Below are 27503 nucleotides of genomic sequence, written 5' to 3' on the forward strand. Positions count from 1 at the left end.
CTGGAGAGGCTGCTCAGGATCTTGGATAATGCGCCTCTACAAATCACTGTGCTCCTGGGTCCCAAGGATACGGGAAAGTCGCTGTTATTGACGCATCTACGCAAGCTATGGAACTCGGATGTGGGCAGGAGCACTTTGGCTCCGATGGTCATCATTGACATGTGCCTCAACGATTGCTCGTCTCCTGATGCCATGGCCGCTTTTCTGAAGACAGAATTGGGCGGCTGGCAGCGGCGCGTCTGGAGTATACTCTGGCCTCATACAATGGGAACTCGGAAGCTCGCTCGAAGCATTAAATCGTTCTGGGAAAGTATTGAACACGTTCAAAGTCTTGTGGCAATCCAAGGGATCATAAACAGCTTTCTGACTCAACATGAGTCTGTCAAGCCGGTTATCGTCATCGACCATGCTCATAAGCTCGCCAAGTGGGAAGGCGTCTACGACAAGGAGCTCGACGACTTGCTCAGTTTCCTGGAGGCCATAACCAAGCAGACTCAGAGAGCTCATGTGATCATGGCTTCCTCGGACGAGTTCTTCCGGTCGTGGCTGTATAAGAAGTTCGCGGATGGAAGATGCAGAGCAATAGAACTTGGCCTCTTTAGCGACGAGGAAGCCAAGCAGTTTTTCTCCGAGTACGTGGCACCAACTGTGGGCTTGACGCTCCCGCAAGACTGGGAGACGAGTGTCTGGCCTTCCATCTTTGAGGCAGCTGGAGGAAGCCCGTATCTATTGAAGACGGTGGCGTGCAACGCTTCTCTTGACGATGGTGAGTGTGCTACCAATCTACTGGCACAAGCCCAGGATCTCATAGACATGGAAAAGGTGAACCTGGAGATAGCTTTGGACCTTGGGGAGGAGGAAGGATGGACCCGAGCAGAGTTGGCTGGGATCGTAAAGGCGATTGTGCAGGGCGGTGGTGCCGTGACATACAAGAAGGTGGTAGCCGAAGTGTTCCGTTGGCAGATCAACCGTGCCAACGAAGTTGTAAAACGGCTGGTGCGCAACAAGGTCATCCATGTTCGCGTGCTCACCAGGGCTACCAAGTACAGAGACATGCCTGCGCAGCACACCGAAGCGGGTGCGTACCTCATGGCCACCAGTCCTGCGGCATATGCAGCCATGAAGTCAGGTTCATACTTGCTGTATTGTTAAACTGTTTTTAAACATTTTATTTATCTTCTAATATAGTTATTTTACTGAGACTGTGCATGCAAAGACTAGCATGTCGTTCACTTGCGTTTCATGCAACTGCAAGTTGGCGAGCATAAAACCCAACGAGGGACAAGCGATGTGACCAACTGCATTGGAAGATTATAGAGAATGGCGGTCACCAAGCTCTCGTGTCTTCTTCTGGCTCTCATGGTGATGACCAGCTCGTTGGCCGAGGCGTATATGGTGGAAGAATTCGAGAGCTATCTGGATCGAGGCCGAGATCACGACCGCCGTGAAGTTGGTGTTCGCAAGGGAGCCGTGTGTTCTTCGTGCAGCAAGAAGTACTGCGCTCATCCTTTCAACTATTGCCGCTGCGAGAATGGTTGCAGCGAGTGCTCCTGCTACATCACCCAGCCAAGCTTTAGCGATGAGGATTGAAATCCCTCTGGAATAGTTTGATAGTGACCGTGCTTTAGCTTCCGAGCAGGCTTCACAATAAAGAGAACTTTCTTTCGCCCATTACAATCCTTGAGCACTATAAGCTAGATGGTAACTTACAGTCTGCTCGAGGAGAAAAGCGATCGAGGATGTTCTTTTCACGCAAATTCTGTTGCTTTTGATTGACAAAACAATGAAAGAGTGACAAGAGGTTTGTCAAAACGAAACGTGAGAAGATCGGCAGTCGCTACTTCCACTCTCGGCAGATGAGGATTTTACAGTGACGATGGCGTGGAGAAAGCTGGGGCTGCTCAACACTCTCATCGGCCGGTTGTGCTTGATGAGAGGAACTAGCGATTGCACAACGTCTGTGATAAATGGCCTGTAATCGGCCTCGGGTTGGACACACATAGCAGCAATAGCTGCGATCTGGAAGAACAAAAAGGAAGTTTTGACACGTAGCATGGATAAGTTTTCGAGCCCCACCTGTATCAAATCTTTCATTGCAAACTGTCCGTTCAGCCTCGGATCGATGATCTCTACCATCTTGTTCCTGTCTGTGAGCCGTGGCAATGCCTGGAAGAAGCAAAAAAATTGGTTTTTCACACGATCAAAGAAGGAAGTCTTGATATCAATTACCCAAGAGACGAGAACTCCTTCGCCTGGCGGTCGTTTCATGTCCACAGGAACACGACCCGTGAGAAGCTCCAGCAGAACCACTCCAAAGCTATACACATCGGATTTGGTCGTCAAGTGTCCAGTTAACGCATACCTGGAAGAAAAATGTGATTTTTTCTTGAGAAAAGAACGCAAGGAGATGTTTTTTTACATACTCGGGCGCTACGTAGCCTTGAGTTCCCAGGACCCGCGTTGAGACGTGACCCCCAGCTTTGTCCGAGCCCAGCTTTGCGAGGCCAAAGTCGGAAACTTTGGCGTTATACTTGTCGTTGAGGAGGATGTTGCTGCTCTTAAAATCCCTGTGAATTATGGGAGGGCTCACCATCTCGTGCAAGTACTCGAGGCCTCGAGCAGCGTCAAGAGCTACGCGCATTCGAGTGTCCCAGTCGAGCATCGGTGGCCTACCACTGGTTCCTGTAGATCAGCAAAGTTGGAGCTCTCGTTGGTTTCTGGTAAGAGGTTTCCATACCATCCGAGTGTAGGTGTTCTTGGACGCTTCCGTTTGGCATGAACTCGTAGACAAGCAGCCTGTGTTCTTGATCAGCGCAATATCCGATGAGTTCCAACAAGTGTGGAGAGTGTAGTCTGCTCAGCATGTCAACCTGATCCAGAAGTTCTGTGAGAAAAAAGAAAGAAAAAAGAGATTTTTGATGGAAGAAGGATTACCTCTACTCGAAACTCTCGGTCACCCTGTTTGCCCCCTCGATCGAGCTGCTTGATTGCCGCAGTTCTACCGTCGGGAAGAACACCCCGGAAAACACTGCCAAATCCGCCTTGCCCGACTTCGTTGGACGTAGTAAAGTTGTTTGTAGCGGCCTGCATTTGCTTGTAAGTGAAAACCTGTGCTTCGCTCGTCGATCCATTGTAGCTAGAGCGTCTAGAGAGGGAAATTGACTGGCTGGTCACGCTCTTTGCCGGCTCGGCCACTGCGAAGCAAGAGATTCAGGAAAAATGAAAGAAGGATAAGGAAGCTCTTCCGGAAGGACAAAAAATCTAGCGGGAGTGACGTACCTTCTTGTCGAGGAGCTCGAGCTTTGTGTCGAAGATAGCAGTAGTACGCAAACGCGATGGCTACAAGGACGAGAGCCGCGGAAGCGATGATAATGGCGATGATAAGCACAAGGTTGTCCTCCGAGGTGTTATCACCGGCGAGCTCCACCAAGACCCTCCTCATTCTAGTTGGAAGCTTAGAGGGCCTTGCCTCCCAGCAAAGTTCCAGCTTTTCCTTCCCTGTTCTTCCTCTTCTTCCTCCTAGCTATGTCTATGAGCATTGTGAGCTTTAGAGCACCAGCATTGCGTTAGTTCCAAGCGAGCTCTTCTCCAAAGCTTCCTTTTTCCTGATCTTGAGAGACCCAAAGTGGTTCTTCCTTGCTCGCTCGCTACAGATCCATAGCTCTCTCCTGGAAGACTGTCGCGTTGCTAGATCGCCGTGTGATCAGCGATGATGCCCACGAAGCTATATGGAGCAAAGCGCCAAGAGCACTCCTTGGACGCTTTTGTGAGCCGAGGACACACACGTGACTCTGGTCAGAAATTACTGCCGCTCTACCGCGTTACCGCGGCAAATGCCCGGCCGGGGCATTTGCAAGAACTTGGACTTCCTCCGCGGTTTTGTCCTGTGGGCGATTGTTAAATCGCTTGGAGCTAGCCGGGGCGGCGAGTGGATTTACCTGTGCTCACACTGACGCTGGGCGCTCGATGTTTCGCTCGCGGTGTCGCCGAATGCACCACCACAGCAACACAACAAAAGAGCTTTTGAATCGCGAGAACGGGGTGTGATGTGATTGCCGAGCTGAGCTCTCTAGAATGTTAAAAGCAAAAAAGAAACGCCCTCTTCTCCTTGTTCGTCTTCTTTCTCTCGTTCTTTGGAGCTCGCACGACGTGAAATGGACTGGATCATTCAATGTGCATGGCAGCTGCATTGGAGGGAATTGTAAAACTGTCCACGAGAATTCTTGAGGGTCAGTCGCAGGAGGGATGATTCGTGTAAGAAAAACTTTTCTTTTCTCTTTCGTCAAAGAGGAAGAGGCCTTAAACAAAGGTTTGGGGGTGAATTGGCCATGGCATTAGTGCCGCACAGAGGCAAATGCATGGATGGGAACTGTTTTCCAAGCGAGAAAATCACGAATCATGCTGGGAGGTTTGTCCATCCGGTTATAAAGATCGCAACAGCGACACCACCCGCAATTTGACACGGTGAGCATTGCGAGCCTATCCTACGCATTCTTATTTTTCTTCCATTTTTCTGTCTTTTCTGGAAAATAAATGTATAAATTCGTAAATGCGGGTTGCTGGGCGCAGCACTATGGGACTGCCATGTCGTCCTTTTTCTTGCAAATTATTGCTTTTATTTTTTTTTTTTCAAATTTCTAAAGAAAAAGATTAGAGACGAGAACTTGCTTGAATCGAGGGACATGGACGTCCCAGCTAAGATCTTCTGCAACTTCTCTCGATTTTTTTGGTCCTCATCACTCACCGAATTCTCGGATGGATGGAACTCTACGAATTACAATGGTCTCCTCTCAATCAATCAATCGAAGTCAAAACGATGAAACTTTCGATCGATCCCTTGCTGGTTTCGCGGCGAGGCAAAATTCCCAAAAAACTACCCTTTCACCGCACGACACGGTGCGCATGATTCGATTCGAAAACCTTTAACAAACCAGATCGTGCGCATTGTCATTGTGTTCCAAAGTCTAGACAGTGGAAGAACAAAGGCCAGGATTCGAACCCGCGAAGAAATCTCCCGCGCTTTTAAGCACCACCGTCGATGCCCCGCGGCGGCAACGGCTGGGATGCGAGGATGTGAAAGTTTTGCCGGGAAAAAGCCGCTTTATTTTGCCGGGAAGGATATGGCATCGAAGAGAGAAAAGGGTTTTTGGAATCGAAGACGATGGATGGATGGATGGACGTATAGGTTGGTGGCAGAAAAGTGTCTACTGATTGTACTGGCAGGCGATTGATCGTCGCAATCGTTTGTTTGCTCGTCCTCTCCTCTCCTTTTCTGGATCTTTTCTCCTTCCATTCGGTGTGTTGTGGTGTTGGGCGATGGCGTGAGCGAGTGTGCGTTGCAGTAATCGGTCCCTCCTCTCGACCCACCTTGGTATCTCGAGCTGGGATGAATCAGAGCTACTTTGGCAGGGACAAGGTCATTAGATAGATCCAAGCTTGGGTTTTATAAAGGGAAATGTGGCATGGAGGATGGATAGATAGATCACGGGCGATGGATTTGCTTAGATGCCTGACCAGATCGCTTTGGAGCGTCGCTATCCTGGATTTAAATGGGTGGTGTTTCTCTTTCACTCCTTTTGGGCCACAGTGATATCCCCTTTAGCACATGAACAGGCCATGAACAGTCAGTCGCTTGTCCCACTGTTCGTGCTCGCCTCTGCCATGGGTCAAGGAACCAGGAAAATCAGGTTTTGATGCTACTTCATGGCTATGGAGGCTGGGATTAGATCGACTAGTTCCATTCCAGGGTCTTGGCGCGAGTAGCGAGAGAAAAAATCCACTTTTTCTTCGATCTCCAAGAGGAATGCTGCTACTCTCGAGGAGGGTATGTACATGTCTATATCGACACCTTCGCGGCGGCAGTATCAGAATGGTTGCCCCTCCGGCACCAGTGGCAGTGGCAGCAAGCTCAAGAACGTATCGGTCACGGTGAGCTTCGCGCTTGTTCTCGTGGGTTTGTCACTGCTGGTCTACGTGAGATCGTTCCTGGCACTTCGCGACGCGTCCGGGCCGGTGTCCTCGATCCCCATCGATGCCTTGCCGGTGGTGATCGCTCTCGCGCAGCGCCAGTACTCACACTCGCGGACGTTCGAGAATGTGAGCGCCAGCCCCTCGCCCAGGAGAAGAGATGGCGAGCGAGAAGGTCACAATGGCAGCTTCCATGGTGGGCGATCCACAAGCTCGTGGGAGAATGCCTCTATTCCTCCATTGGGTGGAGGTGGCGGGCGAGAAGATCACAATGGGAGCTTCCATGGTGGGCGATCGCGATCCAGTAGCTCGTGGGAGACTTCCTCTATTCCTCCATTGCGTCGTGACAATTCGGGCAATTCGAGCGCTCCATCGCCCGTGATCAGCAGTGGCGTCGATCTCCAGGAGCTCCTCGCGATTCCGAGCGGCGCCCAGCGGCGGGAGTGGGTCAAGCGGCACTGGGCGAGCATCGAGATCTTACACTCGGACGAGAGGTCAGCGCAATTCTCCCAGAGAATCAAAGCCTTCCTCAAGGTGACGGCGCACGATCATCACCACCACCACCATCGGCACTGCGCGCCACACTTCTTCCTTGTCTGGATCTCCGCGGTGGAGTCCTACGGCCCGCGCGAGCGCCGCTGCCTGGAGAGCATCTTCAAGCACCACCCGCGATCCTGCGTCGTGATCGTCTCGCGATCGCTCGACACCCCCCAAGGCGAAGACCTCCTCGCCCCTCTCGCCAAGCTCGGCTACCGCGTCATGGCCGCCGCGCCGGATCTCCCATTCCTCTTCGGCTCCACGCCCACGGCGGCGCAGTGGCTCAAGAACCTGCGACGCGGCGCGATCGATCCGGGCGAGATCTCCTTGCGGCAAAACCTGGGCAACATCCTCCGGCTCCTCCTCCTCTACCGCTTCGGCGGGATCTACCTCGATTCCGACGTGCTCGTTCTCGGGAGCCTCGCGAATCTCTCCAATTCCATCGGCGCCCAGACCGAGGATTCGGTCACCGGGGAGTGGCAGCGGCTAAACAACGCGGTGCTCGCGTTTGAGCGGCGCCACCCCGTCCTCCATAGCTTCATCCACGAGTTTGCGTTGACTTTCAACGGGAGCAAATGGGGCCACAACGGGCCGTACCTGGCCACGCGGGTTTTGGACAGGGCGCGGAGGACCGGTACGGTTCCGTGCGGTGTCGTTCGTACGAGGGCGCTGTACCCGGTGACGTGGAACCACATCCCGCCGTTGTTTCGCGGCGTGGAGGGCGAGCGCGGGCGGGCATGGCGGGAGGAGAAGCTGCGATGGCTGAGAAGCGGTGAGTCACTAGCGATCCATCTCTGGAACAAGCAAACCAGGGGATTGCGAGTGGAGCGCGGGAGCGTGATGGAGGATTTACTTCGCAGCCAGTGCGTGGTTTGCGATGATCGCGACGATGGCCATCATGATCTTCCGCAAGGTATAGAGAGAATGCGATAGATTTGGAGACTTGGGCTTTTAGATCGAGTGGGAATAAAACAGCAATGATCGCCATGCATTCTCTTATTTGATCGTTCGTGTATGTGAATCACACAGGAGATGGAAGATCTAGAGGTACTATGTTCGAGAAGTCAAGACTTTGGCAGTGGCTTCTCGACGATTTCTCGACCGAGTGGCGAGGGACCAGACGCCTTGGCGACCCTGTCATTCACACAATGATGGAACTCCACAGCCGCCATCGCTGGGCTCTCGTCGCAAGTTTTGCAAGGGAATCGAGCTGGTGGGGGTGTTGTCAGACTCTCCACGAGCCTTTGATGAGGAGCACCCGGAGCTCTAGCATCCTCCAAGTCGAGCTTGAGAAGATTGAGGTCGTCGCGTAGAACGCTGGAGGGGGAGATGCTCGCGACCGACGAGGAGCCATGATCGCCTGGATCATCAGCTTGTGGTGGTGGATCGCTGGAAGAGGAGCGAGCTTGCGAAGGTGGTGGAGGAGCTTGCGCCGGTGAGGACGAGCCTTTATCGCCTCGAGGTTGTGATGGTAGTGATGGCCATGGATCGCTAGATGGTGTATAGACAAGCTTGCGAGCGACTGAAGATCCGGCCACGGCTTCCGCGGCTGTGCGCTTCCAGATCATGGTAGTCCGCGAAGTTGTAGAGGTGGACGACGCTCGAAGCCTCGTTTCACGAAGCTCTGCATTGGGCTGATCCGGCTCGTCCGTCAAGGATGCGGAGCGCGCCGAGGATGATAATCGAGCGCTTCGTCTCTCTCTCTTGGTTCTCTTGCGGCTGGCGTGGAAGTGGCTGCCGCCATCCAGGCTGGGGTGGTGGTGGCTGACGATGAGGCCAAAGTTTGTGTTCTCGTTGATGTAGAATCGCTGGGGCCTGGGATTGTCCTCCGTGACGTCGTTTGGCGATCGCTGGGAGACGAGATAGATGCAGAGATCGCTGGCGGTGATCCCGATCAGGCGGCTCATCTGGGATTGGAACTTGGCGAAGGAGAGGAGTGGATGGATCCCAATGTGGCCTTTCAAGTGATCCTTCTCGCCGTCGCGGAAGAGCACTGGGTATGGCGTCGCAAAGCTGTCCATTGTTCTGTAGAGGAAGGCCATTCACGTACCCCATGCTGGAATCTTTGCATAAAATATGAAACGATGCGTCATACGATTATGCTCGATGTGCATGATAAGAATAAATATAAAAGTTTAAAACATTTCTTGTTATATTTTGCAATGTCATCGTTTGTATGGTTTTTAAACAAAAGAAGTAATCAATAAGCCTACTTGACTTCTTATTAAAACCAATATATAACAAGCGAAAGAACTGGTCAACGGCGACCAAGGACTGGGAACTATGTTAATACATATATATAACATACAAAGGAAGTGGTCAACATAGTCCAAGGAGTCAAACAAGGACTGAGAACTCCAACTTGCATTAGATCGAGCAACTTCGCGTGTGATCGAAATGAAAGAGAGTTTGCGACCCTTCCTTCATTCCTACAATGATCTCCCACAAGCTCCCAACAAAGCCCAGAACCGTGATTGTCACCCCAAGAACGATGCAGGCCTGTGAAACAAAGAATGTTTAGAGAGTTTCTCCAAGGATTTGAGTGGAGCAATACCATGTTTGCGAGCCAGGAAAGGCTGAGTGGCTCGGGCCGCTTGATTCGAAGCCAAAATAGGCACGGCACCTGCGAGCAAGACAATGCAAATCGATTGTAGCGTAAGTACCTGGCAGCGTAGCCGCGACCAAGGCTCGTACAAAGTATGACGACGGGGCGATGACAAGGCCGCCAACCAGCGCGATTATATTCTTGAAGAAGGGGAAGAGAACTGCGACGAAGCATGTACAAGCTGCCAGGAAGAAAATCTCCAAAAGTCAAGCAAAGCTGCTGCGTGAGAAGTCTGGCATCCTTTTTCTTACCAATGTACGAGTAGCGCGCAAACACAAATGCTGGGAACTGCTTGAATGGACTCATCTTCGAGAAATGCGGCTGAAGCATCTCATAGACCGGCAGCGCGTAAACCTGGAACAAACGTTACTCGAAAAAAAAAAAAATTAGAAACTTTAACGAGAAAACCGATGGAAGTACCTGATAAGCACCAGTGAGGTGAAGCACCAAGAACAAATTGGCTGTGTAGAAGGGCCAGCTTGGCAGATGGCTCGAGTGGAGCAGCCGGAGCACATTACCATAGCATGACAAGTTGCCAAATGCCCAGTATCCCAGCACTGCTACGGGGATGTAGCAAAACGCAACGATCACGTAAGTTGCCACAACTCCGTGCCACATTGCTTTCGTCGACGGTGCTCGCATCAGCGACTGTATCTCCAGCACAACGTTCTGGCCTCCATACGCGAAAGCAATCTGTCCAAAGGCATTGAAGGTCTTGGAAACCCTCCTTTTATTCGGGATGTCGTAGGATATAGCAGCAGAGCGGCGATCATGTAGGTGGATGGCGCTTCCCCAGATGATGGTGGTGTACCTAGAGAGAACGAAAACGTAAGTTCAGCGAAACGTAGTTTTTCATGATCTTACCCGATGGACATGAGCACGGCGAGCGTCGACACCCAAGTCAACGAGGAGAAATTGGGAATGAGGCAGACGGCGAGTTGTGTCGCGGCAAAGACTAGAATGGCTTGGAAATCTCTGAGGCCACCGTTTGCGATCAGAGAGATCGCATGTCCGCCTGTCACCAAGTAAGCGGTGTTCACAGAAACTTGAAGAATCATCTGCAGAGCAAATGCGAAGTACCAGCCACCCCGACCGAATGCTTTTCCTCCCAAGTCGGGAAACCTGTCTATTCTCTCATCTTCCAAGTGATGGAGCTGAACCATTTGCCACAGTGTGCAGAATGTGATGACATAGGAGACGAGCAGCAGCGACATTCCTCCCCACCTGCAAAATCAAGTTTTCACTGAAACAATGGAAATCAAATTCGTAAACCAAGCTTGCTTACCATCCCAAGTAGACCATCGCGGACGGAATTCCCAAAACTCCAGCGCCAATTATCGTCGTTACCAAGTGCACAGTTGAGTACCACCATCTTCCGTCGTGAGCTCCTCCCTGGAGAGCTCTGAACAAGGAAGAAGCGGGCATCTTCTTCCAAGAGTACTTGCCTGTCGGTCTCTACACTTAATTTCGATTCCCGAGCTATACTGAGAATCCTGTACTTATCTTCCGAGCTTTTCCGAGCTCTTCACTGTCCCACGGGCTTTTGTGCTGTCGCTGGTTGTGTAGCTAGAACGTATTGACTTCTTCTAGCCAAAAACATTATTTGACTTTCTCTCTCTCGGAATCTTATTCTACGTATCGCAACACGTCCGAGTCGCTAGGCTCTGTTCAACAATTTGTTTCGTGCGCAAAAGTATACATATTTAGTACCTGGCTGTACAAGAGGCGTAGAAATTTGATTTCTTTGCACATTTCGATCTTAAGCAGTAGCCACCCGCTCTTCAGCGGGTGTAGCATCCCCGTTAATAAGGGTGCACACAAGGTTGCGATCACCATATACATTGTCAACACGACCTGTGGAATTTACCACCTTCAGTAAAAAAAAGTGAAAGCTTTACTGAGTCTTACCAGTTGACGGCCAAAACTTCGAGCTTTCAACCCATGTGGCCGGGTAAGCAGCCAGCTTGCGGGAGTAGGGCTTGTTCCACTTGTCCGACAGGACCATAGAGGCAGAATGAGGCGCTCCCTGAAATCAAAAGCAATAAAATAAGAAATGCTTTGACACAGTCGTGAAGTGAAGTTCACCTTTAGGACGTTGTCCGCAGCGTTACATGTGCCATTTTCTATGGCTCGTATCTCCTCTCGGATCGAGATCATTGCGTCACAGAAGCGGTCCAGCTCCGCCTGTGAGACAAACATGATGAATACATGCATAAACAAAACCAGGATGACATATTGCTGTACCTTGCTCTCGCTTTCTGTTGGTTCGATCATCAATGTCCCATGAACTGGCCAAGACATAGTTGGCGCATGAAAGCCGTAGTCGATTAGACGCTTTGCAACGTCTTCAGGCTCTATATTTGCTGTCGCCTGTACAGGTAATCACCAACAGTTAACCCCGTCTTCAATTAGCAATGGAACGTCACCTTGAATGCTCTCAAATCAACTATGAACTCGTGAGCACAGGTTCCATTTTTGCCTCGGAACAAAATACGATAATGATTCTACAGGAAAGAAAAAATAGCTTTCAGCAAATGCCACTTGGTGAGAGACCTAGTACCTCGAGACGCTTGGCCATATAATTGGCGTTGAGTATCGCCAGCTTTGACGCGCTGGTAAGGCCCTCTGAGCCCATCATTGCAATGTATGTATAGGAAATCGGAAGAATCAACGCAGAACCCCAAGGTGCCGCTGAAATTGTACCCAGGGGTTGTGCTTTTTCTGAACTTGGTGGTATACCGCCAGTCGATACCTGTTAGGAACTCAATGTTACTGAAAGAAAAAAACAACCAAGAAAACAGAAAGAAAAAACATACCACCGGATGAGACGGTAAAAACGGCGTCAAGTGTTTTTTCACTCCAATTGGACCCATTCCTGGGCCACCACCTCCATGAGGTATACAGAATGTCTTGTGGAGATTCAAGTGACAGACATCTGCTCCGATGAATCCAGGACTTGTAAGGCCAACCTGTGAATGATAAATTAGTTATTTGTTAAAAAAAAAAAAACAAGTCATACCTGTGCGTTCATATTAGCACCATCCATGTACACCTGACCTCCATTTTTATGAATTATGTCGCATATGTCATCGATGCCGTCTTCATACACGCCATGAGTAGAAGGATATGTAACCTGTGAATTGCAACGTTAACTATATCCAGGAAATGGAACCAGACATACCATTAACGCAGAAAGGTTATCCTTGTTCGCTTCGGCTGCCTGTTTCAGTTCTGCTATATCAACGTTTCCATTAGCATCTGTACCGATCGAGACGATCTTCATGCCGCACATGGCTGCACTGGCAGGGTTTGTCCCATGAGCTGACACTGGGATGATACAAACGTTCCGATGGCCTTCCCCTTTCGCCTGTAAAATGCAGTTATAAAAACTTATTGCTACCAATAAGAACTGATTACCTTCTGATAAGCACGAATCACCATCAAACCTGTATATTCACCCGCGGCACCAGCATTCGGCTGCAAAGAGACGGAATCAAAGCCTGTGATTTCACATAGAAAGTCTCCAAGATTTTTGAACATTTCCTGTGAGAAAGCAGAAGCGTTACAACGTCGAATAGAAAGAAAATGAGCACTCGACTAACCTGATAACCACCAGTTTGATCGAGAGGAGCAAAAGGATGAATGTTGGCAAACTCAGGAAACGTAACCGGCATCATCTCAACTGTGGCATTCAGCTTCATGGTGCAGGACCCCAACGGGATCATGCTGTGGACTAGGGACAAATCCTTGGCTTGAATTCTATGCAGGTAACGAAGAAGCTCGTGCTCGGAGTGATATCTGTAAAAATAAACATAAAGATCGGATGCAACTAAAACAATAATACTTACGAGTTGAAAATGGGATGTGTCAGGTAAGCACTCTCACGGACCATTTCCTTTGGCAATGACGATCCCGCAGATGGTGCAAGCGATTCGGCAGTAAAATTTACCTGTAAGTTTTTTATTTAATACAACCAAACAAAAAACAGAGAACATACCCGTTTTCCTTTAGCAAATACTTTGAACAAGTTATCTACATCTTCAAGAGTGATTGTCTCATCAAAGGCCACGGTAACCTGGACGAAAAAAATTAAGAGGAAACGAATTATAGCAGCATGAGAATCAAAACGATAGTTACCGTATTCGCGTCTAAGACACGCAAATTGATTCCTTCTTTCGCAGCCGTCTCCGCCAAAGAGGATGCATTCGAAGCGGAAACTTTGACAGTATCAAAGAAAGGGTCGCTACCGACTTGATAACCAAGTTTTTTCACTCCCTCAGAAAACACCGTTGCCAGTCCATGTACCCGATCTGCTATAGCCTTCAAACCCTCTGGTCCATGGTACACAGCATACATAGCGGACATATTTGCCAAAAGAGCCTATAACAACACAAGAGAAATCATGAGATGATGAAGCAACACATATGAACAAAAACCAAAACCATACCTGGGCCGTGCAAATGTTGCTGGTGGCTTTGTCACGTCTTATGTGCTGCTCACGAGTTTGCAAAGCCATACGGAGTGCCGGCTTTCCATTGGAATCAACACTGACTCCAATGATACGTCCCGGCATCATCCGCTTGTATTCCTGCGAGGTGGCCAGGAACGCAGCATGCGGTCCACCGTATCCCAGAGGCACTCCAAATCTCTGTGCCGACCCAACAGCCATATCGGCTCCAATCTCCCCTGGAGGCTTCAAGCACGTAAGTGCTAGCAAGTCAGTCGCCACCACCACCTTTACTCCATTCGCATGAGCGCTCGAAATCAAGCTGGCGTAGTCCGTGATACTACCATCGGTCGCAGGATACTGGACGAGAACACCGCAAACGTCCTTGGAGAACTCAAACTTGTCGGGATCCACGATCGAAGCAGTCATCCCGAGACCATCCGCGCGAGTGACGCAAACATCGATCGTCTGGGGGTGGCAGTTGCTAGCGATCAAGAACTTGGGCCTCTTCCTACTCCCGATGTTGAGACACATTCCCATGGCCTCGGCAGCAGCGGTTCCTTCGTCGAGTAGCGAAGCGTTGGACATCGGCAAGCCCGTGAGCTCGGCGATCATGGTCTGGTAATTGAGAAGCGACTCCAATCTTCCCTGGGCGATCTCGGCCTGGTAAGGTGTGTACTGCGTGTACCATCCCGGATTCTCCATGATGTTGCGAAGGATCACGGGCGGGACGATGGTGTTGTAGTAGCCCATTCCAATGTAGGACTTGGCGATCTTGTTCTTGGCAGCCAGATATTTCATGTGGTCGATCATCTGGCTCTCTGTCAATCCCTCATGGAACTTGCCTGGCAGCGACATCGGCCCCCGCTTGATCGGCTTTGGAACCGTGGCCTCCACAAGCTCATCCATGCTCGAGAATCCCACGACCTCGGCCATTACCTTTTGCTCCTCCGCGCTGGATCCGTTGTGGCGCCGGGGAAAGGTATCGCTCGGACGCAGCGCCTCCACGGAGATGGATCTTGCGGACCATGGCAGCAGCGGCCGGGCGAGGAAAGATTTCGAGCTGCCGCCGCTGGCGCATTGGAATCCGGTGAACGATCCCTGCAAGAGCGATGCCGAGGGCAAGAGCGGCGCCGGCCGGATCGACGACGAAGAATGGAGTCGCCGATACAGCGATCGCTCCTGCTTCAAGCGCCGGATCACCCGGCCCGCCTTCTCCATCGCGTCGACCGTGCCGCTCCCACAAACCCTAGACGCCGAGAACACAGTGACCGCCTATCGTAGAGCTCATGAGGGAGAGCACCAGCCAACTTAGCCGAAGATCTCCGTCACCCTAACGGAGATGCGGCCACGCGGCAGCCCAAGACTCCTCCACGTGGCAAAACCGTCCTGCTGACAGAGGAGCTCCGTCCGATGGAACAGAGTCCGTCCCCTCGCCCAGGCCACTCATACTCCCGGAAACTTGGAAACCATAGAAAAATTGTGGGATAAGAGAATTTAGAAAGACTTCACACTATCAAAATGTGCGTCCTCCTCTTTTCCACCTACAATGTATGTGATCCTCCGCTCACAGCCACCACTCATCTACCAGTCCATGTATGGCGTGAAATAATCCATAGCGATATAAAAAAAAATTCCTTGATTTTTCTGCTATAGCCTTCGAACATAACTATAGAAAACGATGTGATCCTGTGTGACTTTATAAGAATAGTGTGTTTAGCCAGCACAAACAAAAAAGAGTTACATATGATGTGAAAGCTTATTGTTTCATAAAGAGCGAGATGATGTTCTTCTTCACTGTCAACTCGTCGGCCTTGGAGGGATTCACGGCCTGGAAACAAATTGTGTGAGCGTTACAAGGCTTTTTGTGAAGAACAGCAAAGGAAAAAGAAGCTTACCCCTGACAATAGCCTGCTTAAGCGCTCGTGTTCCTTGGCTGGATACTCCTCGCCCTTGGAAGCGATGCTCTTGAGGACTTTCGTGTAGATTGCGCCATATCTTCACGAAACGAAACAGCGTGAGAACCTCTAGCCCGTAATTTTGATCCAAGGATCTTACCCAGCGTCCGAGCCCTCTAGCTTGGCGATGGCTTCATGCAACTTTGTGGAGAGAGATTCCCGCTCGTCAGCTTTGGCAGCTACGAACTCCTGGACAATGTCTTCTAGACTAGAGACAGTTCCGGCCTACAGGAAACGCGTACACGTTAGAAAATCTTTGCATTCAGCTGGACAAGAACTTACCTTGTCAGTGAGAGCACCTTTGGAATCACGGTAAGTGCCACACTTCTCATTCAAAAACTCCACGAACTCGTCAACCGAGCGCGCATCACAATCCTCCCCAGCCTTGTTGGCTTTGGGAAAGAACTTCAGCGTTGGGTAGCCACTTACGTCATATCTGCAAGAACCAATGTGAAAGTGAGTTTGAGTTCACAATGAAGCATCAAACACTTACTTGGTTGCTAGATCCTTGTGAGCATCCGCGTCAAGCTTTGCCACGATCACATTCTTCTCGGCCTTATATGCGGTTGCGACAGACTCATAAGCCTAGAGAAGAAACACGTCAATGCAACATTTATAAGACGCATAAAAGCCAATTGAGTCATACCGGAGCCAAGGATTTGCAGTGTCCACACCTGAAAAGAGACAAGTTTTTTTCGTTTTCGCTTCCTTGCGAGGAATACCAAACAACTTACCAAGGAGCGTAAAATTCCACCAAAACATCCTTCGTGGGGTCGAGCACAATCTCATCGAAATTGGCCGGGGTCAAGACGACAACCTCCGATGCCGCCACACTCAATTTCGCATTCGCACCTACAAGTGATTCGAATAAACTCAAGGTAGGAATTCTCAAAAACGCAAAAGCATACCTCCTTCTGTGTTGACGAATGCAACAAGATCCTCGGCAGTTCGTCCACCAGAGTAACTACACGAACAAGCAAAAAGTTGGCCCATTTATTCATGACGAGAAGAAAAAAAAATTTTACTCTTTGGGTGTGAGAGATCCTTTCGGAAACCACTTGAGAGTGGGATACCCGCTTACGTCAAACTTGGAGCACAAGCTCTTGTGCGCATCGCAATCTATCTGGTTTTCATTCAACCACAAAGTTCCAATATAATCACAAATGTGAGAAAAAAACTCGCCTTTGCGATCGATAAGTGCTTGACTTTCCTAAACGCCGATCCGACCTTCTCATACTCGGGCGCTAGCTTCTTACAATGCCCACACCTGAAAAAATGCGACCGATTCAAATGAGATCCGCCTAGATCCAACGCTTACCAGGGAGCATAAAACTCGACAAGCGCCGCCCTCTCATGCCCGACCTCGTGATCGAAATTGTCGGGCGTGAGGACGAGCACATCCGATTCCTCGCCCCGCGCAGCTCCAGCGATCACGCACAGAGCCACAAACAAGACGGCCAGCATCCTCGCCATCGAGCTTCCACCTAACCCTAAACCACAGTGGCTCAACGAGGCAAATCCAACCGTCCGTTATCAAGATCTAAAGGCCCCTATACGTGCACCTGGCAAGCCATCATTGGGTACGACCACGTCACAAGTTAATATAAAAATTGTTTAGTTTCGGGCAGAGACTAGAACTTGGCATCTTTGTGAGAAATAACGCCCGGCATTTCTAGAGAAGTTACAAGGAAAGTTGTCCAGTATGATCTAGAAACTTACGAGTTGTGGAACTTCTCCTCTAGCAGCGATGTTTCGAGTGTAAGTTGTCCAGTGGCGATAGAGGGCGCCTTTGTTGATGATCTTGATGATGATCTCTGGAGGTTTTTGTACGAGGCGTACCTTCGTCCCTCGAGAGCTTCTGTGGACAATCCTTGATGAGAAAACGAAAACACACAACTGGCTACGTACCTCTTGATCTGATTCTTTGGTTTTCGTGAGCTTGGCGATGCCCGAGTGGAGCTCGGAAGGCTTACGTTTAACTGTTTCTGGTATAGGAGGCTGGAGACAAGAAGTGTGTCATGTAGTTAGAACGAGACAACGAGAAAAATGTACCTGGAGTTCTGCGAGTTGATTGTTGACACTCTCAAGCTCCACTTTGAGCTCCACGACTTCGAGTTTTGCGGCTGTAAGGTTGCTCTCCAGTTTGTCTTGGGTCCGTCTGGCTTTGTCTCTAAAGTCGATCAAGTCCCAGCGTGCATCTTCCAACCGCACCTCGAAGACTTCCGCCCTGGCGGACATTGCGTCGAAAGCCACTTGAAGTTTGGTTTTCGAAGTAAGAAGAGTTCGCATTTCCTGCAGTTAAACCATGTCTGTTAATAAGCCAAATTAGAAAGGCATACCCTTTCACCGCTTTGGACGGTTGCCTCGAGCTTCTCTAGCCGAAGATTATGTTGCAAAGTTCTGGTTCGAAAAAAAAAAAAAAAAAAACACGTCACAAACAAAGCTAAGATCAGAACTAATTTACCTCTCGCCTTGCAAACGTTCATCCGCTTCTGATGCCTGAAGGTGTTGATATTCTTCTTGCAGCTTCTCAAGCTTCTGGTGTTTACAATTGAGTTCCTCCGTCAGCTTCTCGATCTTCCGGTGCTCATAAGTGAGGTCGTCCGTTAGCTTCCCGATCTTCTGATGTTCAAAATTGAGTTCCTTCGTCAGGTTCTCGACTTTCTTGTGCTCACGACTCAGCTCCTCCGCGAACTTCTGGTGTTCACAATCTAGCTCCTTCGACAGCTGCTCGACTTTTTGGTGCTCACAACTGAGCTCCTCCTTCAGGCTCTCAAACTTCTGATGTTCACAATCAAGCTCCTTCGACAGGTTCTCGACTCTCTGGTGCTCAATACTGAGCTCATCGACCACCTTTTCGAGCTTGTGATGTTTACTATTGAGCTCGTCCGTCAGCTTCACTATCTGTAAAACAAAAACAATAACCAGAACTTCTGGATGAGGCAGTTACCTTTTCAGCGTGCAACGCACAAGTGTCGTTTGACGATTTCAATAATTCTTGTAGTCCCTTCACCGTTTCTTCAGTTTTTTGCTTCACAGTTTCCAACTCCTAACAACAAAATATAAATGTAAACATGAAAAATGTAAACAAGAACGCTTACCACAATTTGTTGTTGATAAGATTCAGCTTTCAGTTCAAACTCTTGCACCATATGACCGTCTTCAAGTCTAAAAAGAAAGTTTGTTGTAGTTAAAGACAGTAAAAACTGCTGCTTACCCGCTTCGAATCTCTTTCTCGATATCTTTTTCCACTTCCGTAACCTTCTGTAAGATCGGATCAAGTTCAGCTCTAAGTTTGTCCACCTGCATCAAACATATAACTGATGAAAGACGCATAGAAATATGAGTACCGTTTGGTTCAAAGCAATCTGAAGTCGATTTTCTTTTTCTTCAAGTGTTTCTTCCAGCTTTTTGAGCTCCAAATGCAGGCTGTTCTCTACTGCCTCCATCCGTATGCTCTTGTCAATCTAATAAAAGTAAAACATCAGAACACCCAGCAGAAAATTGACTAACCTCAGAAGACAAAGCTTGTATCTTATTGCTCAAAGCAGAACATTCGCCTTCTTTCTCCTCAATCGCATGTCTTCTTGCAGCAGATACAGCCTTTTCTTCTTCTAGTTTATAATAGACGTCTGTGAGTTCCTGCAAAACTGAACACTTCATATTCAATCAAAATGATTGCAACCTTACCACTACCAAGTCCTGTTTAGCCTCTTCTTGCATCTGCAAGGAAGCATTACGTTCTTGAAGTTGACGATTCTGCAACAGTGTACAGGTTTACGTCAAGTGAATCTAAAGGTATACCAAACATACCAAGTCCTCATAGGCTTGTTGAAGCTCATCCACCTGTAATCTACTTGCTCCGCATTGTTCTGTTGCAGCTCTAAGTTCGATAGCAGTGTTATTTGCTGAACTGACTGCTTTTTCACGCTCCTCTTTCAAAAGTGTGATTTCTTCTGCCGCAGCTTCGACTTGCTTTTCTAACTGCATTATAGTGCTTCTAGCTTCCAGCAGCGAAGTTTCCACCTCATGATAAGCACCCTGCCAGGGCAGTTATTAATATAGAAGTTCTGCATGGAATGAAGCCTCTTACCTGCAACACTTGCAACTCAAAACTCGTCTTTTCCAAATCTACAGCTTTTTGTTGTAGTGCATCCTCGACACAACTCAACTGATGCTTCGCTTTGTTGAAGCATGCCATAGAGTCACGTCTTTTATCCGCAAGAGATTCCTTTCTGTCTATATCCCGTTGAAGCAACGTACTCTGACTTCGAAGAGTTTTTAATTCTCTATCAAAGTTTGCTTTTTCAGCCTACAAAGCAGATGAGCGATGCTTACAGAGAAAAAGATATTTCAAACACTTACCTCTAGTTTGCTTTTATCCTGTAAAGTTGTTCTCAGCTTAGCCTCGGTTTCTTTCAGTTTCGTCTTGGACTTTTCAAGCTCCTTTCGCAAACTGTCTTTCTCTTTCTCAGATGGAAGAGCCTTTACACCCGAAAGATCCTTCTGCAGAGCTAGAATTTCGAGTTTCAGTTTAGAACATTCATCCTCATGGTCAACCTGCAGTAAATATCAGATTCGTGCCAGTATGCAAGAGAACAAGCTGACCTCGGATTTTTTCGTTGCATCCAGCGCTGCAGCTTCGAGCTCAATTATTCGAGCCTCTGCCAGAGTTATTTGATGTTGTAATGCATCCTGACACAAAATCATCAATAATAGGTGGATAAAACAATTAACAGGAGATACCTTCTGGATACTCAAGTTATGTTTAAGCTCTGCAAAAGTATGGCTGCTAAAGAGACGAAGTTCCTCAAAGCACATCACAGGCTCTTTGACCCCAGCCATAAGCTCTTGAATCCAGCCAGTTGCATGAGACATTGAGCCTTCTATTTCAGCCTTCAAATCCTCAAACGCTGTAGCCAATTGTACATATGATCTTCCCGCCTCATCTTTTTCTCGCTGCGACAAGGTATCAGCAAAAAATTAAGAAATGTTTTTTGTATTGGTACCTCTAACTGCATGTTGCGGGTGGTGATATGTTCAATTTGTTGATTTGATTCTTTTAGTTCTTCATGCAGCTGGAATAATCAATAAGTATTAGCTAGAAGGAAAAGACAAAACAGTACCCCCTCAAGAAGCTGTTTGGCGCTATTTGCCTGAATTTTCTGGTGCTCAATTCTGCTATCAAGCTCCCGTTGCATATAAAACTTCTCCATGTCTAGAGTTTCCACCTGCAAAGAAAAAACAGAACTAAAAAACAAACCACGAGGCACATGAAAAAGGTAAACCTGGCTTTGTAAAGCTGCGATAACTTCAGCATGGATATCAAGCTGATTTCCATCTAGGCTTTTACACCTCCGATCTCCATCAGTGTGCTTCGCCTCAGATTTGCAGGCTGTGGCCTTCAACTGTTCATTCTCGTGTCGCAGCTTATCAATCTGGAACGTCACTATAAGACAACAGCTCTCAAATGGTGGACCACATACTTCGGAATTCGCAACTTCGTAATCGCAGTGTAAAGCCTGATATCGAGCTTGTAAATCCAGTAGTTCCTCCTGCCACAATTGTTAGATCATTTGTCTGTCGAAAAAACTAGTTCAGACCTCGTTGGCATGCAAGCGAGCAGATAATTTGTGTCGTCGATCACCAACAAAATTCGATGCACGTGGTGGGACAAACGTTTCCTTGTCCCCGCCAGTGACCTCCTTCGAATCGTTCATAGGAACGTCTTCTTCTTCTTTCAAGACCTCGAATGGCGGTGGGAGTTGCCGTTCGCGATTCGAAACAACATTTGCTTTAAGACTTTGAACCTGTTCACGACGACAGATTAGCTATCAATATTAGCAAACAACATGCTGAATCATACCTCTACTGCCGATTTTGATGATGTCAGCCGCGGACACCAGGTTTCTCGACGGTTTGTCTAAACAACTTGCAACTGTTGAGAGAAGCCAACATTTTCAAATTTACAAACCTTCTTCATGCTTTTGTCGGTGTGCCGATCATCAACTGCCGAATTGAGTACCATGGTGCTTAAGTTCTCTATCTGTTCTTTCATGCGGCGTTCACGTTCAGCCTTATTTTGTAGCTCAAGTGCCATCCTTTCTCTCTCCAGCTCAATCTGGAGAGTGCCTGATTAACCAGAAGCAAAGGTAGCTGGTCGACAATACCTTCAGCATATCATTGCGCAAACTAAGTACTTCTTCTTCTAAGTGTTCAGAGTGGTTTTCCTGCACAAGATAATAATCAGACGTCATAGTACAAGTGCTTCCGCTAAAAACCTGTAGCTTCTTTCTTAATTCCTCAATTTCTCTTTTCTGTCGTTTCAGCAGTGCGGCATCTGTAACAATCTGAGAAGAACAGAAGTATTGCTTCTCAGAGTTCCAAATACCAATGCATTTTTACCTCGTTCACTTGAGCACAATTAGTTACTCTTATAGCTCGACTGGCAAATTGTAGTGTACCCTTGGTCTCGTCAACGTGCACCTACAAATAAAAAGAGCATTCGGTAAGAAGGAAAAAAAGAGAGCAACCTATACCATTGCCGGTGTAACGTTACAGATGATAACAGTTCGAGCATTTCCACCTAAAGCAGGCTGAAGGATCCGCGTTAATTTGCTATCCCGGTAAGGGACGTGACCCCTTAGTAAACGAGTTAGTCGCCCCCAAGGTTATATATCAAAAGGCTCATACCCCTGACTTTCAATTCCTTCACTTAGTTTGTTGATTACAGTTCCGAGAGTCATCAAGCTTTTGTTGATATGAGAACCTTCTTTTAGGCGAGCTCCTTCAGCTCCGGTTTTAGCAACGCGTTCCGAGCCAGCCAAATCTACAAGATTCTGGCCAAAAGAGCTGCGCGGTCAGCAAGAAAAGAAACACTGTAATCAGAAAACTCACCAAAACGGAAACACGGACAGCGTCACAAGTTTGCAAGGCATCGTCCTGACTTCTGTCTCTACTTTCAATCACCTTGAAGAAAAAATGAAATACAAAACTCAAATAGTCAAGAAGCACAATGTGTACCATTCTGAATATCGTATGAGACCTGCTACTGTACACATTCATATTTGTCTCGCCAACGTGCCGATGCGCTGCCAAAGCGAAAACACAGTAAGCCAAGGAATGGAGTAGAAAAATATATACCTTCTCCGAAGTCCAGCAACTGTAACACTTGTTCCGGACAAGAAACTATCTCCTCCCTCAACCCAGCAACAAATATTCCACGCTACAGCATGGAGCTTGTTAAACAGTAGTTTCGACTGGAAAACTCTTACCTCAATGTTTTCATGAACTTGGAGCTTCCTGTTCTCCGGAGCCAAAAGATCATTAATTTCTTCATTGTAGATTTCCATGTATGATACCCGCAACAAAAACTCTCTATCTTCCGCCTGCACATTGGAAAGAAAGCACAGTCATATAGGAAGCATCTGGAGCTACTCTACCTTCTGAATGTTGGCAAAAACATCTAGAACTGACAAAGGAACTATACCAGGCTCGCCAGGAGAACCTCTCATGGTGTAAGTCTTCCCGCTGCTCGTCTGCCCATAGGCGAAAACAGTTCCTGGAAAAAAAATTCTCCAACTTCCAACCAAAAGAAGCAAGAACCTCAACTCACCATTGATGCCCTTCACGGCAGAGCTGATAATCGCTTTGGTATGAGCATCGTACAGCTCCACTGTTTTCTCTTCCGTCCCAAAAACGCTGTCTATCATCCAGAGCATTACTCGCAACAGCTCAAAGAGAAAGAATTGGCTATGAGCGTACCGAAGATGTAAGTGTGACCGGGCAGCACCGTCCCAGTGGCAGCATTGCACAAAGAAATGGCGTTGGATGAGATCTTCCAAGGGCTTCCTTTGGCGGATTCCTGCTTGCTGAGCGGCCGGACACGAATGGAGACTACAATCTTCTCCATCGCGGCAGTGGCGCCCTGATCTAGCCTAGAATACCTCTCAGCGAGCTCGCCCCGGCCCCAAAACCCTGAGGCGCGCGTCCATCGCTGCTCCGAGGAGCATATCCCTTAGGGCAAATTTGAAATTTGGCGGGAAAAAGGTTTTATCTCAGATCAATAACATCGAATTTCACTTTGGGGTCTAGATATACATGGCTGGTTCTATGGTACAGTGCCGTTCCATCGCTTGTTGGATCGTGCCCATGGAAGCCACGCTTGGAGCATTGCTGGATTACGTTCATTCCACCAGGGTCGGAGAGCCGAAAAATTCCAAAGTTTCTGCAAGAACAAAAGAATTCTCTCAGCTAGAGTTGAGCCAAACCATGGAGAAATCTACTCACTTGGATGCGTCTTGCGGTGCCATCACGATCGCTATCGCTTCTGGCAACATCACCTGTGATGGAAAAGCTTGTTTCTTTTCGCAACGAAATAAAGAACACTGTGTACCTGGTAAGAGTAGTGTGTATGAACGTCGACGGATGACATGAAACAGGATTGCGTGGGATGTGTCTGCGGAAAAAGTGAGTTTGAGCTTCACAGAAAATGGAACGTCTAGTGCTTACGTGAATCCATCCCAGTTGAAATAGGCCACGCTTGTCTTGAGCGAAGAAAATCTCTTCCTCGTCTATCGTCTCGCACTGCAAGTAACTAAATAAGTTTCGTTACGTGATATTGATCGCTTACGGTATTGGCAGTCGCTTGTTGCTTCGGAATGATCAGGGCAGTCACAAAGAAATTCCCGCCTTCCTACAATCGCAAAAGACTACTATGAAAAATGCGATGTAAGCGCAAGTAGTTCGTACCAGGGAGCCGGCTAAAACCCCACAAGTCTCAATGTTTTTTGACGTGTTGGACTTCGCCATCCTCATAAACTCGTTCATCAGTGAAGATGACTGCAACGACACTCGTAAGCGTCAAAGAAAAAAATGAACTTATAATCGTTACCATATGCAAGTGCTTGGGTTCCTTTGACGGTAATGCATCGATTTCCAACGACAAGTCAGGCTCATTACTGACGGGCGAGCAGCTCTCTTGCGACATTTCAACTGGAACGGAGACAGGGGGAGGGGAGAGCTGATTTACTAGATCAAATTGCGAGGGTGGCTCCACTGGTTGAAGTAGAGTCACGACATCTTCATCCTTTTGGTCCAAAACAGCTTCTAGAGCCTCAGGTTGAGTGGGCGGCGTTACACTGTTGAAAAACAAAACTTTAGCATCTTCTTTTTCTCTCTCGGTAAATGACCAATACCTGTTTGCTTCCGGAGGAGCGGGGTCGAAAAGGCATGGATATTGGATCTAAATTGCATGCTGTCAATGCCGCAGTAAGTACAATTTCGCAAACCTTAAAAGGCTCCAAGGGCTTCGAAATGTGAGGCTTCGAGACGAGAAAAGAATGTCTAGCTATGGTCTCAGCACTGGGAGTGGGAAGCCTCCACGACCTGCATTTAAACAAAGAAAAACTCTAAGTACCGTATAAAGATCAGCAGCAGACATTACTAACAACTTGTTTTCGAACAAGGAAGCCTTATATACATTTCCGTTATTATCTTGAGAACTTAAAACAGGTTGTTGTTTCTCCTGGAAACCAAAAGAGCTCGAACAAGCATACAGAACAAAAGAGAGACATACCTGACGAACTGGAATTGCTTGCCTAGTTGCCAGCTGATTTCTCGCACGAACCAGCGATTGTACATCAGGTTTTAGCGTTTCCAGCTCTTGCAAAGCCTCCACAAGTTTCTGAGCCACCACTGATCAGATTCATGAGCCTGGAGGAATAGATGAACTCACTTACTCTTTTCAAATGCAACTTATCCAGATGGTTGCTTCCCAGGTACTGTCGATGATCCGGAATGGTTTCCGACACCAAGCTGGCGTACCGCAACAGCAACACATAGAGCTCCAGTGTATTAGCCTCACGCCTATAGACACTAGCCTGCCAAGAACAAACCCCAAATCACTGAGCGAGAATTCTCCCAATCAATCCTCCCAATACCTGTTTGAGGATGTTATCGGCTGTGCGGAAGTAGATCTTAAGCGACAGGCGATGATCCACGCGCCGCCGGGGAGCGAATGCCTCCACCGAGAACGCATCGCCATCCGCTGGCGCCATTGCGCTCTCCAAAAACCCTAGAAACCAATCCCCTGTTGAAGAGAGAAGAAAAAACAAAGAAAGTTCTTGCGTGTAAACCAACGACTAGGATCGACCAATCTCGGCCGTCCAAATCCTGCATAGAGATACAAAAAAAAAAGACCAAAACAAAACAAAGAAAAAAAAAACTTCACACTGTTAGAGAGAGAATAAGAACAACAACGTAGAACAAACGAAGAACACTGGATGGACGACTGCGTTTTACAAATAGAAGACGATGTGAAGATAGCTGGAAAAAATTCCGCGCGTTAGCCACCATAATCTTTAGCCGAGAACTTATCTTCCGGGTAGTATGTTGCCTGGACGGTCCTCTTGTCAAAGCTCCGGCCTTGCAATCCATGCCGCGCCTTGAGCGCCGAGACCAAATCCTTGTACTCGAGGAACACCTTCCCGAGCCCCGGAGCTCCATCGCCGCGAGGAATCTCCACGCTCACCAGCGGCCCATACTTCCCACACTCCTCCTTCATATCCTCGATGATCTCCGCGTACTCCTTCTCGTCTCGCAGCATCTCCTCGGACACGGCGTTGCAAAGGCACACCACCCGAGTCCCCAGCTCAGAGCTCTGCGGGAGAAGAACGAGCGCCGGGTTCCCGGACGAGTTCGTCGCGCGGTGGACGCGCAGGATCTTCCCCTCGAGTGGCTTCTGGTTGAGCGCTGCGCAAGCCGCGTCGGTGGATGCCGGGTTCTCGTAAACCGCGAAGCCATAGCCTTTGGACTTTCGAGTGTACGAGTCCTTGACGATGTCGAGCGCGCGGAGAGCTCCGAATGGTTCTAGCAGCTGGCGGACCTCCGCGTCGCCCCACTCGTAAGGGAGCCCCCCGATGAAGATCCTGTCCGGTCCATCGGCGTGAGCGCGGTAGACCAATCCAACTTTGTCGAGCCGCAGAGACGGGCTCGGCTGGGACGATCCAAACAGCATGGCGTGCTCGGGGTTGTAGTTACTGGGCCTCCGGATCCGGACTTGCGAGCCCTCGAAGATGATCCCGTCCAGAGCCATGGCGTTGCTGGCCTCCTCCACCGAGCGCATCTCAACAAACGCGTAGTTCTTGGCGTGGTCGATGAAGACGCTCACCACGGCGTCGCCACCCTGGCCGTAAGTGTTGCCTTCGATGACTGCCATGGCGTGGTTAAAGAAGGTGGCGATCCGGGCCTCGTCCACCACGGCCGGGAGGCCGCCAACGTAGACCCGGCGAGCCGGCTTGGTGATCTGCGGCATCTGTGGCATTCGCAGCACCACCGGGAGCTGGGCTATCCCGGCTGGAAGAACTACTGGTTGCGATGGCTGGACCTGGACCTGGACCTGCGAGGATTGCTGCTGCGATGGCTGGAGCTGCGATGCTTGCTGCGATTGCTGAAGCTGCTGAGGCTGTGCTTGCTGCTGCTGCTGCTGCTGTTGATGGTTTTGGTTCTGGCTCTCCGATCGAGAGCGCGATCTAGATCGCGGTGGCGATGGCGATGGCGATGATTTCCCACTGCTGCTACTGTCCCTTGTTCTTCTTCTTCGCCTTCTTTCTCTACTGCCGCTACTACTGCTGCTCGGGGATCTATATCGCCGGGGACGAGGCTGGTAAGAGCTCCTACTGTGGCGTCTACTGTCGTGGTTCCTATAGCGATTCCTCTCCCTGGACCTGGAGCGCATTCTCCTGTCGTCCCGGGAGCGCGAGCGCGCTCGCCGCCGGGAGCTCCCGCTGTGCCTGTGATCGTCGTTGCGGCGGCGCTCGTCTGGATCCCGCTGGCTCCTGCGGGTGCTGCTGGGCGGAGATTTTACCTCGTTGCGCGCGGAATCGCCGTCCGGCTTAGATGGATCTGAGGTAGCGGCCCTAGGCGCCATGACGCTCAAGAACCCTAGCTCTTCCCCCCTTTGTGTGTTTTAGTACAGTCAGGTAGGGTT

The 27503-nt window shown here is 49.0% G+C and overlaps 8 protein-coding genes across 12 annotated transcripts; 1 reads left to right on the forward strand and 7 right to left on the reverse strand.

Annotated features, from left to right (window-relative positions):
- Positions 1-1623: 1623 nt before the first annotated feature.
- LOC9635551 (probable serine/threonine-protein kinase PBL7) lies at positions 1624-4284 on the reverse strand. 2 transcript variants are annotated; one of them, XM_024684849.1, is made up of 8 exons: positions 3939-4284; positions 3280-3884; positions 2935-3194; positions 2738-2870; positions 2424-2682; positions 2230-2362; positions 2077-2166; positions 1624-2019 (listed from the first exon to the last, which is right to left on the reverse strand). In XM_024684849.1, exons 2-8 carry the CDS (start codon positions 3440-3442, stop codon positions 1807-1809), a joined length of 1251 nt encoding a protein of 416 aa, XP_024540617.1. In that variant the 5' UTR covers positions 3443-3884; positions 3939-4284; the 3' UTR covers positions 1624-1806. The 2 variants fall into 2 exon arrangements, with proteins under 2 accessions (XP_024540617.1, XP_024540616.1); XM_024684848.1 differs by having other exon boundaries at positions 3280-4284.
- Positions 4285-5081: 797 nt separating this feature from the next.
- LOC9636175 (uncharacterized protein At4g19900) lies at positions 5082-7495 on the forward strand. The gene has a single exon (XM_002979676.2). The coding sequence runs from the start codon at positions 5827-5829 to the stop codon at positions 7435-7437; it is 1611 nt and encodes a 536-aa protein (XP_002979722.1). The 5' UTR covers positions 5082-5826; the 3' UTR covers positions 7438-7495.
- A 1274-nt stretch (positions 7496-8769) lies between these two features.
- LOC112349776 (lysine histidine transporter-like 1) lies at positions 8770-10556 on the reverse strand. 2 transcript variants are annotated; one of them, XM_024684847.1, is made up of 7 exons: positions 10395-10457; positions 9974-10352; positions 9530-9920; positions 9361-9463; positions 9199-9290; positions 9059-9127; positions 8770-9003 (listed from the first exon to the last, which is right to left on the reverse strand). In XM_024684847.1, the coding sequence occupies exons 2-7, from the start codon at positions 10321-10323 to the stop codon at positions 8872-8874; spliced, it is 1137 nt and encodes a 378-aa protein (XP_024540615.1). In that variant the 5' UTR covers positions 10324-10352; positions 10395-10457; the 3' UTR covers positions 8770-8871. The 2 variants fall into 2 exon arrangements, with proteins under 2 accessions (XP_024540615.1, XP_024540612.1); XM_024684844.1 differs by having other exon boundaries at positions 8829-9003; positions 9974-10333; positions 10395-10556.
- Positions 10557-10788: 232 nt separating this feature from the next.
- LOC9636176 (glycine dehydrogenase (decarboxylating), mitochondrial) lies at positions 10789-14875 on the reverse strand. Its single transcript, XM_024684843.1, has 15 exons — positions 13557-14875; positions 13247-13489; positions 13107-13184; positions 12958-13058; positions 12712-12907; positions 12527-12652; positions 12291-12476; positions 12129-12242; positions 11926-12078; positions 11670-11861; positions 11536-11613; positions 11354-11479; positions 11195-11293; positions 11018-11135; positions 10789-10963 (listed from the first exon to the last, which is right to left on the reverse strand). Exons 1-15 carry the CDS (start codon positions 14775-14777, stop codon positions 10869-10871), a joined length of 3126 nt encoding a protein of 1041 aa, XP_024540611.1. The 5' UTR covers positions 14778-14875; the 3' UTR covers positions 10789-10868.
- Positions 14876-15228: 353 nt separating this feature from the next.
- LOC9636177 (probable protein disulfide-isomerase A6) lies at positions 15229-17027 on the reverse strand. The gene is made up of 11 exons (XM_024684840.1): positions 16833-17027; positions 16697-16781; positions 16540-16637; positions 16423-16478; positions 16249-16366; positions 16161-16188; positions 16008-16099; positions 15797-15950; positions 15615-15739; positions 15455-15554; positions 15229-15387 (listed from the first exon to the last, which is right to left on the reverse strand). Exons 1-11 carry the CDS (start codon positions 16985-16987, stop codon positions 15316-15318), a joined length of 1083 nt encoding a protein of 360 aa, XP_024540608.1. The 5' UTR covers positions 16988-17027; the 3' UTR covers positions 15229-15315.
- Positions 17028-17105: 78 nt separating this feature from the next.
- LOC9636178 (kinesin-like protein KIN-7O) lies at positions 17106-23544 on the reverse strand. Of its 2 annotated transcripts, XM_002979817.2 has the most exons (35): positions 23279-23544; positions 23130-23219; positions 22957-23075; positions 22789-22902; positions 22658-22739; positions 22538-22605; positions 22412-22483; positions 22208-22353; positions 22054-22156; positions 21920-22000; positions 21796-21864; positions 21685-21744; positions 21489-21635; positions 21381-21437; positions 21118-21324; positions 21001-21069; positions 20803-20952; positions 20641-20745; positions 20524-20592; positions 20261-20473; positions 20123-20209; positions 19880-20074; positions 19608-19826; positions 19328-19555; positions 19205-19273; positions 19028-19156; positions 18865-18981; positions 18732-18817; positions 18616-18682; positions 18465-18563; positions 17979-18418; positions 17854-17914; positions 17567-17806; positions 17423-17512; positions 17106-17372 (listed from the first exon to the last, which is right to left on the reverse strand). In XM_002979817.2, the coding sequence occupies exons 1-35, from the start codon at positions 23424-23426 to the stop codon at positions 17253-17255; spliced, it is 4416 nt and encodes a 1471-aa protein (XP_002979863.2). In that variant the 5' UTR covers positions 23427-23544; the 3' UTR covers positions 17106-17252. The 2 variants fall into 2 exon arrangements, with proteins under 2 accessions (XP_002979863.2, XP_024540417.1); XM_024684649.1 differs by having other exon boundaries at positions 21685-21864.
- A 4-nt stretch (positions 23545-23548) lies between these two features.
- On the reverse strand, positions 23549-26029 carry LOC9636179 (AMSH-like ubiquitin thioesterase 1). Of its 2 annotated transcripts, none has more exons than XM_024684655.1 (13): positions 25456-26029; positions 25255-25395; positions 25092-25210; positions 24964-25040; positions 24805-24901; positions 24712-24758; positions 24408-24654; positions 24266-24355; positions 24147-24209; positions 24026-24100; positions 23910-23972; positions 23804-23856; positions 23549-23741 (listed from the first exon to the last, which is right to left on the reverse strand). In XM_024684655.1, coding segments are annotated over exons 2-13 (1107 nt in total). In that variant the 5' UTR covers positions 25256-25395; positions 25456-26029; the 3' UTR covers positions 23549-23566. The 2 variants fall into 2 exon arrangements, with proteins under 2 accessions (XP_024540423.1, XP_024540422.1); XM_024684654.1 differs by having other exon boundaries at positions 23551-23741; positions 25092-25199; positions 25456-25847.
- On the reverse strand, positions 25731-27472 carry LOC112340426 (splicing factor U2af large subunit B-like). The gene has a single exon (XM_024684653.1). The coding sequence runs from the start codon at positions 27441-27443 to the stop codon at positions 25860-25862; it is 1584 nt and encodes a 527-aa protein (XP_024540421.1). The 5' UTR covers positions 27444-27472; the 3' UTR covers positions 25731-25859.
- Between the last annotated feature and the right edge of the window lie 31 nt (positions 27473-27503).

This window comes from Selaginella moellendorffii, unplaced genomic scaffold, assembly GCF_000143415.4.
Source record: "Selaginella moellendorffii unplaced genomic scaffold, v1.0 SELMOscaffold_42, whole genome shotgun sequence".
Taxonomy (NCBI): Eukaryota; Viridiplantae; Streptophyta; class Lycopodiopsida; order Selaginellales; family Selaginellaceae; genus Selaginella; species Selaginella moellendorffii.

Excerpts from the sequence above, each read along its gene's own strand:
- LOC9635551 (XM_024684849.1), bottom strand. The coding sequence starts at position 3,442 with ATGAGGAGGGTCTTGGTGGAGCTCGCCGGTGATAACACCTCGGAGGAC. Across the intron at positions 2,871-2,934 it reads ACCGAGAGTTTCGAGTAGAG|GTTGACATGCTGAGCAGACT; the intron begins GTAATCCTTCTT and ends CTTCTGGATCAG. Across the intron at positions 2,683-2,737 it reads AGAACACCTACACTCGGATG|GAACCAGTGGTAGGCCACCG; the intron begins GTATGGAAACCT and ends GCTGATCTACAG.
- LOC9636175 (XM_002979676.2), top strand. The coding sequence starts at position 5,827 with ATGTACATGTCTATATCGACACCTTCGCGGCGGCAGTATCAGAATGGT.
- LOC112349776 (XM_024684844.1), bottom strand. The coding sequence starts at position 10,534 with ATGCCCGCTTCTTCCTTGTTCAGAGCTCTCCAGGGAGGAGCTCACGAC. Across the intron at positions 9,291-9,360 it reads TGCGCGCTACTCGTACATTG|CTTGTACATGCTTCGTCGCA; the intron begins GTAAGAAAAAGG and ends TCTTCCTGGCAG. Across the intron at positions 9,004-9,058 it reads TTTCCTGGCTCGCAAACATG|GCCTGCATCGTTCTTGGGGT; the intron begins GTATTGCTCCAC and ends TTTGTTTCACAG.
- LOC9636176 (XM_024684843.1), bottom strand. The coding sequence starts at position 14,777 with ATGGAGAAGGCGGGCCGGGTGATCCGGCGCTTGAAGCAGGAGCGATCG. Across the intron at positions 12,243-12,290 it reads ATAACCTTTCTGCGTTAATG|GTTACATATCCTTCTACTCA; the intron begins GTATGTCTGGTT and ends TGCAATTCACAG. Across the intron at positions 11,862-11,925 it reads TTTTACCGTCTCATCCGGTG|GTATCGACTGGCGGTATACC; the intron begins GTATGTTTTTTC and ends AGTTCCTAACAG.
- LOC9636177 (XM_024684840.1), bottom strand. The coding sequence starts at position 16,987 with ATGGCGAGGATGCTGGCCGTCTTGTTTGTGGCTCTGTGCGTGATCGCT. Across the intron at positions 16,479-16,539 it reads GGATCTCTCACACCCAAAGA|TTACTCTGGTGGACGAACTG; the intron begins GTAAAATTTTTT and ends TTGTTCGTGTAG. Across the intron at positions 16,367-16,422 it reads ATTCGTCAACACAGAAGGAG|GTGCGAATGCGAAATTGAGT; the intron begins GTATGCTTTTGC and ends AATCACTTGTAG.
- LOC9636178 (XM_024684649.1), bottom strand. The coding sequence starts at position 23,426 with ATGGAGAAGATTGTAGTCTCCATTCGTGTCCGGCCGCTCAGCAAGCAG. Across the intron at positions 22,740-22,788 it reads AAGTTCATGAAAACATTGAG|CGTGGAATATTTGTTGCTGG; the intron begins GTAAGAGTTTTC and ends TCCATGCTGTAG. Across the intron at positions 18,982-19,027 it reads TACAAGCTTTGTCTTCTGAG|ATTGACAAGAGCATACGGAT; the intron begins GTTAGTCAATTT and ends TACTTTTATTAG.
- LOC9636179 (XM_024684654.1), bottom strand. The coding sequence starts at position 25,572 with ATGGCGCCAGCGGATGGCGATGCGTTCTCGGTGGAGGCATTCGCTCCC. Across the intron at positions 25,041-25,091 it reads AAGCAATTCCAGTTCGTCAG|GAGAAACAACAACCTGTTTT; the intron begins GTATGTCTCTCT and ends TTTGGTTTCCAG. Across the intron at positions 24,902-24,963 it reads TCCTTGTTCGAAAACAAGTT|GTCGTGGAGGCTTCCCACTC; the intron begins GTTAGTAATGTC and ends GTTTAAATGCAG.
- LOC112340426 (XM_024684653.1), bottom strand. The coding sequence starts at position 27,443 with ATGGCGCCTAGGGCCGCTACCTCAGATCCATCTAAGCCGGACGGCGAT.